Genomic DNA, 13,762 nt, shown 5'->3' with positions numbered 1-13,762 from the left:
TTTCCGGGAAATAAGGCCAGCTGAGGGGTCAGCCAAAGAAGCCAGGTTTATGTAGCAAGATCCATGACAGATGACAAGTCCTCTTGGAAATATATTTGGGAGGAGAGAAAAGCAGTGACAGTATTTTAATCCTGTACTACCAGAAGTGCTATTCCAGGAAAACCAGCTCAAATTCTGTTTGCAGTCCATCAGAGGGAGCAGCTGAATTAAAGGCAGTCAAGAGAGACAACTCCTATAGGGGTCAGCCAACAGCTCTCGATTATTTCTAGGACTAGTCCAGTGCCAGATGCAGCCCTTAGGAAAGATTCTCATTGTTTTTTATGGATCTAGTGATTCAGGACACAGAGTCATGTGAAAAAGCTGAATTAAATTTGTATTTCCTTATTGAGGTACATACCACAGGGCAGAGGCAATCCCTAGCAGTTAACAGTGTTTGCTGTGAAAACATTTCATTCTTCTCACACCAAGCGATTAATTCAACACCTTTCCCTATATTACTAAGCCAATATTCCTCAAAAATGTTGCATTAATATATGTGCAATATTTCATTTTCATTAGAAAACCCACATTCCTCTTTACCCCACCCCCAGCAGTGCCCCACTGGGTGTTGTTATACATAAACCCAAGTACTGCAGGGCTATTGCCCTTATCTGAATTTCAGCTGTGATGACGCAAAGGAGCATCATTCAGTTGTGTCCTGAAACACCCTAACATGTCTCTTGCCAGAAAAGACAGGCCAGACTCCCCACTCTGTTGATTTGTCATCTGCAATGGCTACAAGGGGCAAGGCAGTGGCACCCATGGGAAAAGCCTGAAGGCAGGTGCTAGCTCACACTTCATTTTTAAGCTGTATCAATCCAGCCTCACATTATTGACATACAGTTAGACTGCTCCCTTTAACAACTGACTTTCATCTCTATCAGTCATGCTCAACTCCAAAATAAGCCAGTAACTAAGTCTGTACTGCCTGGCAGCCCCCAAACTCTAACCTGAAAAGCATTCAAGCAGCACATGCTATTTATAACTGTAAACAAACACCCCAGCAGAGCAGCCTGCTGTTATTCTGCCTCTGGGACAGCAGAGCTGAAGATGGATCACCTAAAACTGTTGTTAACCAGGCAGTTGGGGAGACCCTTAACTGCTGCTAAGAAGAGCTCTGGGGTGAAATAGAAAGGCTACTCCAAACCTGTGCAGTGCACCAGAACCATCACAAAGCCTAAACACTGCTCGACAGGAGGGGTGCCAGCAACATGTTTTCCATCAATGTGGTGACAAGTGGAGAAGAAGGGTCTCTTCAGACCCGCAGCAGCAGCAGCAGGGCTTTGGCACCAAGGGCACCGTGATGGTCTCCTGTTAAGCCACATGTTAGACCATATTGGTGTCTATTTGCCAGCCAGTAAAATCACAGATGACCCATGAAGTATTTCAAATGGAAAAAAGTGCCTAAGACACAGACAAAAATAGGAGCAGAGCAAGCTAAATAGGGGGAAGGGCATTCTGAATATTCAACCCTGCAGCTCACCCATGACACTGCAGGTCTCTTTGGGAGAACTCTGTGTCAGCACAAAGATCACCTGTGGCAAGGACATTCCCACTCCCTGCCTAGTGCAACAGTAAATAGGATACAAGCCTAAAGGAAAAGTTCTCCAACAGGGATGGAGAGCAAAGGACCGCACAGAGAGCTGGTGGATGTAGGGGCAGTGCTCTGTCCCTGCTGGCAGGAAGCACAGAGAGGTCACACCCCAGACTGCAGATGCCATAACTTGCCTGAACTAGTGGGGCAGGCAGGAAACTGCAGATCATCACTAAACCTGCTTCTCCTTCAACACCAACAAATGGACTCGTTCCTACACATTAGTAACACTCCTCCCTCCTCATTCCCATTACCCAGCTAAGGCTCCAACTGGCCCAACACACCAACAGCTTTGAAAGGAAGCCAAGTAGCAGAAGGAAACACAGGTACTTTTGTATTCCCCCAGGCCCTGGACAGCCCTGTGTTCAGTTTGGAATCACATGACCAAGCTATTTTGACTGTAAGATTTTCAGGACAGGAGTCCTGCCAGCCCTGTGTACTATAACCAGGGACCTCATTCCAGAACTCCTTCAGTTCTGCTCAGATCTCTGTTCCAGGGATGTTTGTGTGATACTCAGCACAGATGTCCCTTTCAAGAGTCCCCAGCTAAAATCTTCACACTTTGCTTTCATTGCAGCTGGTTGCTGAACACTGCTGGAATTGTCCTTATCCCACTGGTAGATCCCAGTCTAGATGTAAATTTAGGAATAGGATGAGTCAGAAGGAATTTATTAGCATGATCTTCCCCAACATTAATTTATCTCAGTTGCCCATCTCTTGTTATTTCAGCTGTTCTGTGCCATATACGTGCAAGAGCTAAAAGTCAGTCTCTGACAATGAGCAGAGGTTTCAGGAGAGCTGTTCCATGTTCTTCCAGGGCACATCCTTAAGCTGCTCCAGCTCAGCATGCACAGCTCCTGCACTTGCTTCTTTTCTAAGTACCACGAGTAAGCAATGCACATGCTTTCCTGCCTGGCCTCTCCCAGGAGATGATATAGTCCTAATTACAACACACTCCTGTCACCAGCCCAAAAGAAACCTACAAAGCTATGAACAGAATTTTTCAAACTGACATCTAGAAAATAATTAACAGAGAAGATTATTGGATGTTTCCTCACGGGTAGCTCAGATCATCATGAGGTGCCCGTTTGTTCATCCCAAGGAGCAGTGCACAGCAATGTGCCAGTGACCCAAGGACAACGCCAATTCTTGTGGGCAATGATCTCAGTTTGTGAAAGAGCCCACTGCTTGGGTAGACTTCTGTTCCACTTTCCACACTCATGCTGAAACAACCTGATTTCCACTTATTGTCCCAAGAGAGCAAAAACCAGCCAACATTTCAGCCAAGCTAAACAAAGGCCAGCTTGTCCTGAATGGGAACCTGACCCAAGATGTTCTCTGACGGTCCATCAGGGAGGCTGAGAGATGTCAAAGGGGGCCACAGAGACAAATCCATGCCAGCAGGAAATAAAGAGCAATGCTTTACAACCTGCCCTTATTAGACATGTTCAGGTGATAGGTGTATCCCATTGCTGGTGACAGCTCTTTAATTTCCATTTAAAATCCTGGACACACACCTAAAAGCACTGGCTGTGGAAAGAATACCCCTCACTGGCCAGAAGTTGTAAAACTGCCACTATTTGACACAAATAAAAAACACCCATTTTCAAACATTGGAGGCTGAGGGATGGCAGCTAGCAGTGAAGTCTTCAAAAGCACCAATTCTTTTCTCATCTGTGCACATCTTCCTGTAAGCCAGTTTGATTGAGAAACACCCTGTACCGGAACAAGCTGTTCCTCTGGGACTTCCCTAATTTTTGTTGTTCTGATGCATATTTTTTATTTAATTTAAGGTCTTCACTCAATCCTCCTCTCCAACTATTTTGCTGTCAGGTAAGAAACAGTTCAGCTCACTTGGCTCCAGATAAGACATACAAGAAGGAAACTTTTATTTTTGCTTTTGGTGATACCTAGGAGGTAAACACAACTGCCCTCACAACCACACCCACTCAGTTTACAGACAGTCCTACTGCTTGACCAGCTGTTCCCCTGCGGCAAGATCAGGGGCTCTGTGCAGGGATTTAACCTCAGAGTTCAACAAACAAACAATTTTGTAAAGGAGAGTTCTTGGAAAGCCTGGCCACCAGGGGTACATAATGGCATTTCTCCCCCTTTGCTTGGGAATGAGAGGCACTGACACCTACTGGAGCAACTCCTAGGGATCCCTGTTAGACTGCAGTCAGCAGCACCTATTCTGACCTTACAGGTAGGGCAAGTGCAAACACCAAGAGAAAGAGACAGCTTTTCAAGTAAGGCCAGCTCCTGCAGCCAGAGGCAGATGCTAAAAGAAGGGCTCAGCCCACAACACTTCTGGTTCAGATTCTTCACACTCAGCATTGCTTAGACCAGACACAAACTGTTTAGCCCAAGACACACTGTGCAGCAGGAGGGCCACATAAATTCAGATCATTTGCAACTGCTTCAGAACCAGAAGCCTCTCTCTTAATGCATTTGTCCCAAGATGTTTGCCCTTCTATTTCAACTTGGGGGGGGGGGGAAAAAAAAGCTGTCAGTTATGCTACCTGTTTAAATAAAGCCAAAGCAAAAGGAGACATTTTTCCCATCTGAGCCAAAAGATATGGTTAGTGTGCTCTAGATACTAGTTAATAGATGAACCAGAGCTATTGCCACATGCTAGATATGAGGAACATAAGATGAGGATCTGCTTTTAAGTTGCCAGGGTTTTTACCTCTTGCACAGAGCAGCTCACGAGGCAGAGCAGGGACTGCCACATGCCCATCCATCAGCTGGTGCCTGCAGGGTAGGACCCTCCTGCAAGCCCAAGTGCAGATGCACCACTCATACCTCACCTTAAGGCCCATCGTTCTGCTTTGCACAGAAGCAAACAGGGAGAGCAGGCATAAGAACTCACAGGCTGGATGAAGTCTCTAGCTAAATTTCTGCACTGGACTTGATGAAGTGTTGGCACACCAAAGCCTCGCCGGAACTGCTGTTGTGCAAGCTGAGACTTGCTTTGTTTCTGCAGTCAGGACGGGAGCACTTATTTTTGCAACACAAACCCCAAAACAGGGCAGCTGCTGCTGTGAAACAATTGATAGGAAGGGCAGGAGGCAGCTCAGAGCAGGCAGCCAGCCAGGATCCCTCTGTCACAACCACAACAGCAACACCCACTAGTCTAAGCTTTCCCTACTGTAATGCCCTAGTATGAGGCTCAATGCTGCATTTCTGTACATAGCATTAGAGAAATTAAATGACATTACAGTGCATGAAGGAAAAGCTGCTCAGGACCCCAGGCAAGCTGAACTGAAAGCCATGTTCCGTCTTCATCCATGCATCAATCCCTGTCAATGCTCTAGTACAATTCAGACAGCATGGGATGACAAGAGAAGGGGATTCACAGAGTAGACAAGGTGCAGCTCAGATCCTTGCTGCTCACTTTGGACCAAGTAATACTGAGTTTGAAGCAATTTTTTCAAAAACAAGTACTCATCCAGAGAAAGCTAGTGGAGGGGAGAAAGAGACCAAAACCCATGGTGTAATGAGAAATTACCTTTCTTCTCTGGTCTGCACAGAGGCAGAAGTGGTGGCTTTTGGTAGCTATCAGCCTAAGCCTGGCAGAAAGCTTTCCTGTGTGCTTTCAGGTGGCAATTGTTTCATGTTCAGAGATGATACCAGAGACATGGCTGGCTCTGTCACACAGCAGCCAATCTTCCTCCCTGTCCTTTCCACTGTACGCTTGTGTGACTGCTAAAACCCTAACACAGATGAGAGGAACAGCCCTGACACCCTCCACTGGCTCTCAGCCTGCATCATGCCCAGCTCTCATGCTCACAGGGCTCCCCAAGCGCTCCAATCCACACCAAGCCCCTCCCTGTGCCCCTGGGAGGGCACTGCCTGCTGGGCCTGCTTTGCCCTCCCTTCACAGGCCGGTCAAATGTCACCTTACATCCCAAACTGTTCCCCACTGGCCCTGGCACAAGCAGGGCAGACTCCAGCAAGGAAGTGAGAATCAAAAGCTCAGTTTCCAAAGCAGTCCTCTGGCAAGAGGTGTTGGCATTTTGCTCTAGAACGATTCTTGTTTTCTTGGAGCAGCATCAGGCAGATCACAAGGTTAGGATGCATACCTCGGGAGCCATGGCAAAATCTAGAAACTGATGTTACCTTTCTCCCAGAGGCATCAGCAGTGGAGCCCCAGCCAAAACACAACTGAGGTTCTGAAAACTACTGTGTGAGCAGGACAGGAGCTGCTCACAGAGGGTTGCACGGACCTCAGCAAGGGAAAAGCCTCTGCTCAACCCTCCTGCAGGGCTGAGCACACAAACAAGAACAGCAAGATGTTCAGATGAACATTTGACACATGACCTCTTCTGTGTGCAAAAATATAGTTAGTAGTTAAATGCTTCCCTTAAAGATTATTTTACCAATCCTGCTATGTAAGAACACTAGGATAGATAAATCAGTGTAAATCTCTGTGCTGACAGACCACTCTGAAACAGGACTCAAAGTTTTTCCATGCATGACATAACTATGGCAGCCTGAATCCACACTCTGCCTCCATAATACACTGGAATTTTTTTTTTGCCAGGCCCAGCACTGAATCAGCATTCAATGCAGCCAGCAAGACTGGCCCTTGTAATTAACGTATGCAAAGGGATTTCAGGATGCTAAACTAGATAATCCACAGGAGTGGCAAGCTCAGAGATTGCCAGAACCTCCAATGCTAAAATGATATTTAATCCTTTAAATCCTAAGCCTAAAAAAGACCCCCAAAACCAAATCCATCCAAACAAACTTCAGTGTATGAAGAGGAAGAGAGTGGCTCATTCTCAGAAGAAATCCTCCAGGCACGGCACAGCTAAAAGCCTGAGAAACAATGGCAGAAGGCACTTCATGAAGCTTGCAGATTCCAAATGTCTTGTCAGGCAGAAGTCATCTGGCCTTTATCTGTACCAGAAAGCACGACCAGGTCAGTTCTGGGGCAGTGCCAGAGGGCAGCACAAAGCCCTTGGTTCTAATAAAGCTACCAGCTCCCACACCTGATGTAACACACTGCACCGCAGATCAGCACAGCCCCAGGGACAGGATCAGGCCTGCCACGAGCAGCTGTTCTATCACAAGTGACAAAAACTCTCTCCTCCATTCCTCTGGCCTTCATAGCTACAAAATGGCAGGGCTACAACAATCTCCAGCAACATTTCTCCACTCCCAGGCTCACTAACTGCCTCTCTCCTATGTGCTCCTTGGAAAGGACTTTCTACTGCCTCAGACTCTACCACTTCAAGGACACAATCTGCCTTTTCCCAGGGACATGGACTTATTTAGGGCCTTCCACATGGAATAATTTCCTCTACCCCTCCTTTTCACTAGCTCTCACTCTACTTGCTTGACAAGCCACACAGCCCAAGGCAGATACATAGGCCTGGCTGACTCCCACATAATTGAAGACACATCCCGACTTTCACCTCAAGTCCCAAGAACACTTAGCAGAAAGGAAGAGAATAAGTATTAGAGCTGGGCAATAAAAGTGTAGAAGTGCAAAGAATTCAATGGAAAAGTGGTGGCCACTTTGGAATTCAGCCACGAGTAGAGTTTATATTGCAAAGAGCAAGGTGAACAGGAGTCACCCACTCACACTGCTCCTTGGAGTAAGATTTCTGAGCTTTTGCAAAGGTCCTGTAATTAGAAGGCCTGCCCATTCCCATCTCCAGAAAGAGGGAATGCTGACTAATTACCATTTCAAGCCCTTGCATGGTCCTCTTCAAGTTCAGTGGAAACCAAGCACAGAAGAGGTGGAAATCGTCTCCAGCCAAGCCAGGGAGCATTTCATCTGTGCTTAATGGAGGGCACAGAGAGAAACATGGAGAAACTGATGACTCAGGTGAGGCACAGTGAGCAGGGGCCCAACATCTGAGTTCAATCCCAAGCTCACTGCACTGGAAGGTAACACAGCCCCCCAACAGACAGGAAACAAGCACCACCAGCTGCTACCGGATGCGCAGGCAGCAGCAGGAGTTTGGAACTGAACGACACAGTAAGACATTTGAGGAAGGCTGTTTGATTTATCAGGACTAAGCTTCCAAACACAGTCAGTAAGTGGACATAGGACTCTAAAGAACGCACAACAGCTTCTCCCATTTTACATGGAGGACTTGTAGTTGCCTTGAAGAGTTTGGGGAGCTAAGAGGGAGAAAGAAGTGGAACAAGTCAGACATGCTGCAAGTTCAAGAGACATGCTGAACCTAGTGGTCAGAAGAATGACCAAAGACCTCTTGTGCTGTTGCCAGTGACACTGCACAGCTGCTGCCATTCCTGACAGCAAGGCTGGGCACCAAGCTGCTCTGAACACCTGCTGTCTATATGGGGTGCCAAAAGAACAGACACATGCCTTGCTAGGACTGTTTTTTGCTAGAAGGGCTCCTTGGCTTCCCTTGCACTCATCCAACGAGATGCCTGCAAGAGCACCTTTCCTTACAGAAGCTTTCTTGTTAGAGCCAGGCAGAGAGCAGGAACAAGCTCCTTTCCTCCCATCAAGAGGTCCTACAGGGTGCCCTGGCTGCCAGCTTACTCCTCTGGACACCTGATCCCACAGCCCTGTGACTGCTGAGGGCACTGATCCAGGCTCAGCAGCTTCTCCACCAAGCCAGTGAACATTTCCATCTATGTCAGCACAGAACATCTCCCTTCCACCTCTATTTCCACCACAGAAAAAAGCTTTACCATTTCCAAGAAGCACCAGAAGGTTCCCCACTAATTATATCCATATTTCAATGTAAGTACATAAAGGTCTCTCTTTCCTGGGCTGGGGCTATTGACCTCAACAACTTTTCATCCAGGGAGGGCCTCTGCAGGAGGTACAAGTGCCCATCACCTGTGCAAGGAGGGACCTAACTACTGAGACACCACAGATGCTACAAGACTTTACTTTGTGTCCCTGGGGAGATCCATAGCTCTCTTCACACAGCCACAGAAGACAGCATCACGTATACTTCCCCTAGGATAAGCATCTTGATTCATGCTTTGGCCAGCATAAACTGGCATTGCTCTGAGGATTCCATAGACTCTAAGCTGGTTTATTTCCCTCCGTCAATCTGGGATTTGGTGTTAAGATTGCACAAACACAGAGAAAGTAAATCTCCATGATCAGTTCTTAAGCCTTTGCATGCACATAATCAAATTGCAGAAGCACAACATTTAAGATGTTGATATCGCTAATTATCTCAGTTTCAAAAGGCTTTGTTCATTGGGCTTTTTTTTTTTTTTTTTGCTCCTGCTACCCAATGGAAAACATCTCTACAGTTCATCAGGACATTTCCTAGTGGTCACATGGTGACAGATGACAAGCAAACCCAAATGTCAAATAACTTATGTCACCTCATGTCAAGCCTGAGACAGAGTCCTGGTTAAGATAGCAATTTAAAATAATTAAATTTCAAAATGCTGTAAACAACCCAGAAAGTGCTCTCCAAAGAGCATCCCAAACAACACTACTCAATCTAGCAACACATGGCTTCCTTGCTTTATTCTTAGTACTAAAAGCATCTCCTCAGCTTGCTTTTTCATTTTCTGTTGACCTTGTCATGCTTTAGGAGAACAGCTAACTTCCCCAGATGGGGTTTGATAGCCAGCTTTGCATTTGACAGCAGAACCCGCCCCTTCCCCCCAAAATAGAAGCAATTCAGCAGTTCCAACCCACCCTCAGATAGGGCTGTCTAGGACAACATTCACATGCAGACAATTGAGATGCTGTTGGTTAACTATGAGTCAGAGGGACCTTAGCACCAGCTCAAAGACAGCTTTTCAGTGAATACAGCTTCAGATCTCATCATTTATTCACACTGCTATGCTTCCAAAGCAAGCACAACAAACCCCATACAGCTCACCAAAGTAAGATGACTGCAGACCTTACCAAAACTACATTCCCTACTCAGTACTAGGGATGAAAGAGTCCTGCAGTAGCTGCACTTTAGCATTCCTCCTGACTGAAAAAGGACAGTGTCACCACGTCATGTACTCCAGTTTTTCTCATCCAGGCCGGTGACTTTCACATTTATACAGACAGAGGACCATCCTCAAAGCTCCACACCTAGAATTTGTGAAAAGCTGCAGGTTTGGAGGTACACACAAAGAGGAGAGAGCAATGCCAGCATGAGAACTTTCCACTTGCTTGGCACATAAAGGTGCATTTCCTGGTGTGCTGGACTCCAAGAGCTCCAAGAGATGGTATAGGCATTACAGAGGCTATTTTCTAGAATATACTTGGGGCAAGAAGCTGTTCATGCCACAACACTGCACTATGCACAATCAAGTAACTTGTAAACACAGGAGACTGCCCAAAGCACCTTGATAGCCATACAGATTATGCTAGTGGAAAAATTGCACTGCTTTTTCATGCTAGCAAACAGAAGAATCTCAAAGCTGGAGAGAGAGCACTTCAGATGCAGGGCAACATCACGATTGTAACCTTGAACAACAAATCCAAGATCCCTACAACTTAATGGTAAAGTGCTTAACCAGAGCTAGGCAAGGTCATATCAGACTGTAAATACCTCCTGATCTCTTATATAAATATAAGGTGCCCTGCCTAAGTAATATGCACACCCAATGTTGTTCTCTTTGTTATTCTCAAGCACGCCTTTGAAGCCCACAGTGTGCTCTAAAGGCTGCTGATCACTTGGTCAGGGCTTTCAGTTCAGTACCAGCCCATAGCAAAGCCTTTCTGTCCTACACAGATGATGACAGTGAGGTCTCAGCTAACAGAGAAGGCAGAATGCATTCACAGGCAAGCTGAACAGATGCAAAGGCCAGAGGGAAAAAGCTGGAAAATAAACCCCTAAGTGGGATCTTATTTTCTGAAATCAAGGAAGATTTCTGCTCTCCTGATCAGGGTCTCAAAAGACTGGACTCATGGAAAAACCCCCAAGAAAGAGGTTTTTCCACTCCTCCCCTGCAAGTATTTGTCTCTGCACAGTAGAGTTTTCTTGAGTTCACAGGCATGAGGACACTATCTACAAGCAAGGCTTCTTTCTGCAAAACTCCCCCTCTGTTATTCATCAAGAGACATTATTTAGCATTCCAGTTTCATGGACAGGGCAACTGACAGTGCAGAGCAGCAGTTGCCATAGGATTCAAAGCCCATGGCCTACCACCTGCTCTCAGCAGCAAAGCAAACACAGGTACTCAGGACCCTGTAAGAGCTTGTATGAGAATGAACTGCTCTCCTAGTTCAGGCCTAGCTGTACCTTCTGCCCAGTCCTCTTCTACCCCTATGATTTCATTCTAACCTCTGGACCTCTGCCTGGAAGCTGCACTGTCAGAAGGGTTTATGACACGGACAAGGTACGGCCACGCACCCCATGTGCTTTTACTTTCAGAAGTCAACTGCATTGCCTTAGAGCTGCTCTCTACCCAAGATACATGTCAGTCATGCAGGTGAGTCAGAAGAAAACAATTCCAGAGAAGCCAAATGGAAGACAGAACTAGAACACCAAAGATCCAAGCCTTGGTTAGCCTTAAAGAGCATGGTTTGCCCTCCTCAGGAGGTAGGTGAACGTTCCCCAGAAGGTGGCCCCTAACCCAGTCCTCCTACACTCCCATTGTACCTCACAGGGAGTGGGAAAACCTATTCTGATTCACAGAAAGCTCTCGACCAGGCTGGATGCCTCCCTCAGGGCAGTGCCTGGCACACCATGGATGCTCTGGACATATAAATAGCCAGGACAAAATAAACATGATAACGGGATTGCTCAGCACCCAGGATGGCATCTGAGCAAGGCAAAGGATTTGGGCACTACTGCCAGCCTGTCTCACACTTGTGCCACGCCTTCAAGTGGCAGAGGGATCACCTAGTCAGGGAACTAATTGGGGAGTTGCCTCTTCAACAGAAGCAACACAATTAAACAACTGAATCCCTGGCAGCTACCTGCAAATGGATCCCTACACAAAATGGGATTAGGGATTATTATCCCTTGTCCACAGTAAAAGTTGGCACCAAGGCGTCACTACAGCCTTCAAGATCTCAGATTGGGGTCTGAACAGCTGTTAAGAGCTCCAGAAGTTACTGATGCACTTCACTGGGCATTTCTGTAAACAAAACGCTCAGGAAGGGAAACTTCAAACCTAACCACACAGAAAATACTAACTTTTGCTGCATAAGGGCTATGTCTCAGAAAGGAGTGCTGTGGAAAAACACCTGTCAAAGTGAGAGAACTTCAAGCAATAAACAGCTCTGGCTGCCCTTATCTCTAGGAGAGGCTCATAATTCTCAGACTAAACAGATATACCTGATTCTCTCCCACCACAATCCCCTTTCAAGCTTAAGAAATTTTTCTGCATTTGTTAGTCTCAACATAAAAGCTTCCAAGTACAGACTCTAACATGTGTTTGTTATCTTCATCCCATATATAAAATGACAAGAAAGCCAGGAGGCACCACAGACCATTTTCTTCAGCTGTTCCCCCATAGGAACACACTGTATACACTGTGTGCTTGCTTAGAGATAACTTTTTAGGGTTATTCTGTAACTTGAAAACAGAGATAAAATCTAGCTAAACTGGAGATCTAGCTCTTGCAAAGGGCAAGAGAGTTCCTCAGTGCCCAAGATCCCAAGGAATAAGTCTTCCAGAAACAAACACGCAGACTGAAGGCTGCGCTCCTCAGAGATGCTGCCCAGCTCCCATCTGCACACGCAAACTCCGGGTCTCCATCTCCAGCCGCTTCACCTCCCGTTCACAGCCACCAAAGGCCAGTGCCCACACGGCGAGAGGCTCCTCTCCCACACCCAAGCAAGGTAAACCCACAAACCGAGCGAGGCAGGTCCACGCTATAGATGTCTGTGTGGGTGGTGTCAGAACCAGGAGCCCTGTGCTGACTTCTACCATCAGGGGCCTCCCTGACCTCAGCCACCCAGCAGGGACCGCGGCGGGGGGAAAGGCCTTGAAAACAAAGCGCCGCTCGCACTTCGGGAGGAGGCGGGCGCAGCGCTATCTGCACGCACATACATAGATACACCCACATCCCCTCGCTGGTGCTCTAATTAACAAATTAGCAGTAACGAAGGGAACACGCCAAGTTGCGCCAGGCTCGGCCCACGCTTACCGAGGCAGGCGCCGCTGACGAGGGCGGTGGCGGTGAGCGCCCCGGCCGAGGCGCCGTACACCTTCTTGGCGTTGGCCACCAGGAACGGGGCATGTTCCTTCAGGCAGCTGGCCACGCCGACGTGGTAGACCCCCAGGAAGCCGCAGCCGGCGAAGGAGATATTCCAGGTGGAGTCCGGTGGGAACATGGCCTCCGCGCCCCGCTGGAGGCGGAGGGTGCCGGGGGGAAGCAGCAGCAGCAGCCGCGGCGGAGCAGTGAAACCGCGGGTCTCTTTCCGCGCCGCCTCGGGACGGGCGGGACAGCCGGGAAGCGCTGCTACCGAGGATGCGATTACAGAACACGGCAGGGCTTGCCGCTGGGAGAGCGGCGCCGGCGGCCCGCTTTATACGCGGCGGCCCGGCCCTCGGGCCCGCCCCCGACATGGCCGCCGCCCCTCGGCCGGCGCGGCGCGGGCGGGAGCGCCCGGCCCCTCCTGCCAACCCTTCCTCCGGTGAACCCGCTCCCGGCCCCGGGCGTTGCGGGGCCGCGCCAGCGCCGCCCTGAAGCGGCAAGGGCCGAGCCAGCCTCTCCGAGGGAGAGGGTTGCGGCTGCTCGCAGCGCCCCAAACCTCGCCCTGTCCCGAGGCAGCAGGCTGTCCTTCCCTCGCGGAACATCCTGATTCTTGGCATCTGCTCCAAGTCCTTGGGGTTTCCCTTGTTTTTCAGGGATCGGGCAAGAAACGTGAGAGAACAGGAAAAGCTTCCCCCTTTCACAAAAAGCTGAGGAGTCAGAAGGAGGCGAGTCTTGTCACAGCAATAGGGCAAGAACTGGGAAAAAGGTAATCCCTGTCCCCCTTCAAAACTAATAAAATAATTGGAAGAGACGCATAAGAATCATCAAGTTCCGCTCCTGGACCTGCACAGGACGTCCCCAAGAATCACACCATGTGCCCAAGAGTATTGTCCAAACACTTCTTAAACTCTTGTTAAGTCTTGTGTTGTGACCACTTCCCTGGGGAACCTGTTCCAGTCCTCAACCACCCTCTGCAGGAAGAACCTTTCTCTAATATCCAACCTAAACCTGCCCTGACACAGT

At 48.2% G+C, this 13,762-nt stretch overlaps 1 protein-coding gene across 1 annotated transcript in view; it reads right to left on the bottom strand.

Moving 5' to 3' along the window:
• The window catches only part of PNPLA2 (patatin like phospholipase domain containing 2), a 29,009-nt gene extending 15,917 nt beyond the window's left edge, over nucleotides 1–13,092 (bottom strand). The window contains exon 1 of the mRNA XM_071427681.1: nucleotides 12,689–13,092. Coding sequence (XP_071283782.1) covers nucleotides 12,689–12,875 — 187 coding nt within the window. The 5' untranslated portion in view covers nucleotides 12,876–13,092. The remainder of the gene's footprint in view (nucleotides 1–12,688) is intronic.
• Nucleotides 13,093–13,762: the final 670 nt, after the last annotated feature.

This window comes from Agelaius tricolor, unplaced genomic scaffold (assembly GCF_023055355.1).
Source record: "Agelaius tricolor isolate 1412-34295 unplaced genomic scaffold, bAgeTri1.0.p SCAF_5, whole genome shotgun sequence".
In the NCBI taxonomy this organism is placed as follows: Eukaryota; Metazoa; Chordata; class Aves; order Passeriformes; family Icteridae; genus Agelaius; species Agelaius tricolor.
This window is presented reverse-complemented; position numbering and strand designations above follow the sequence as displayed.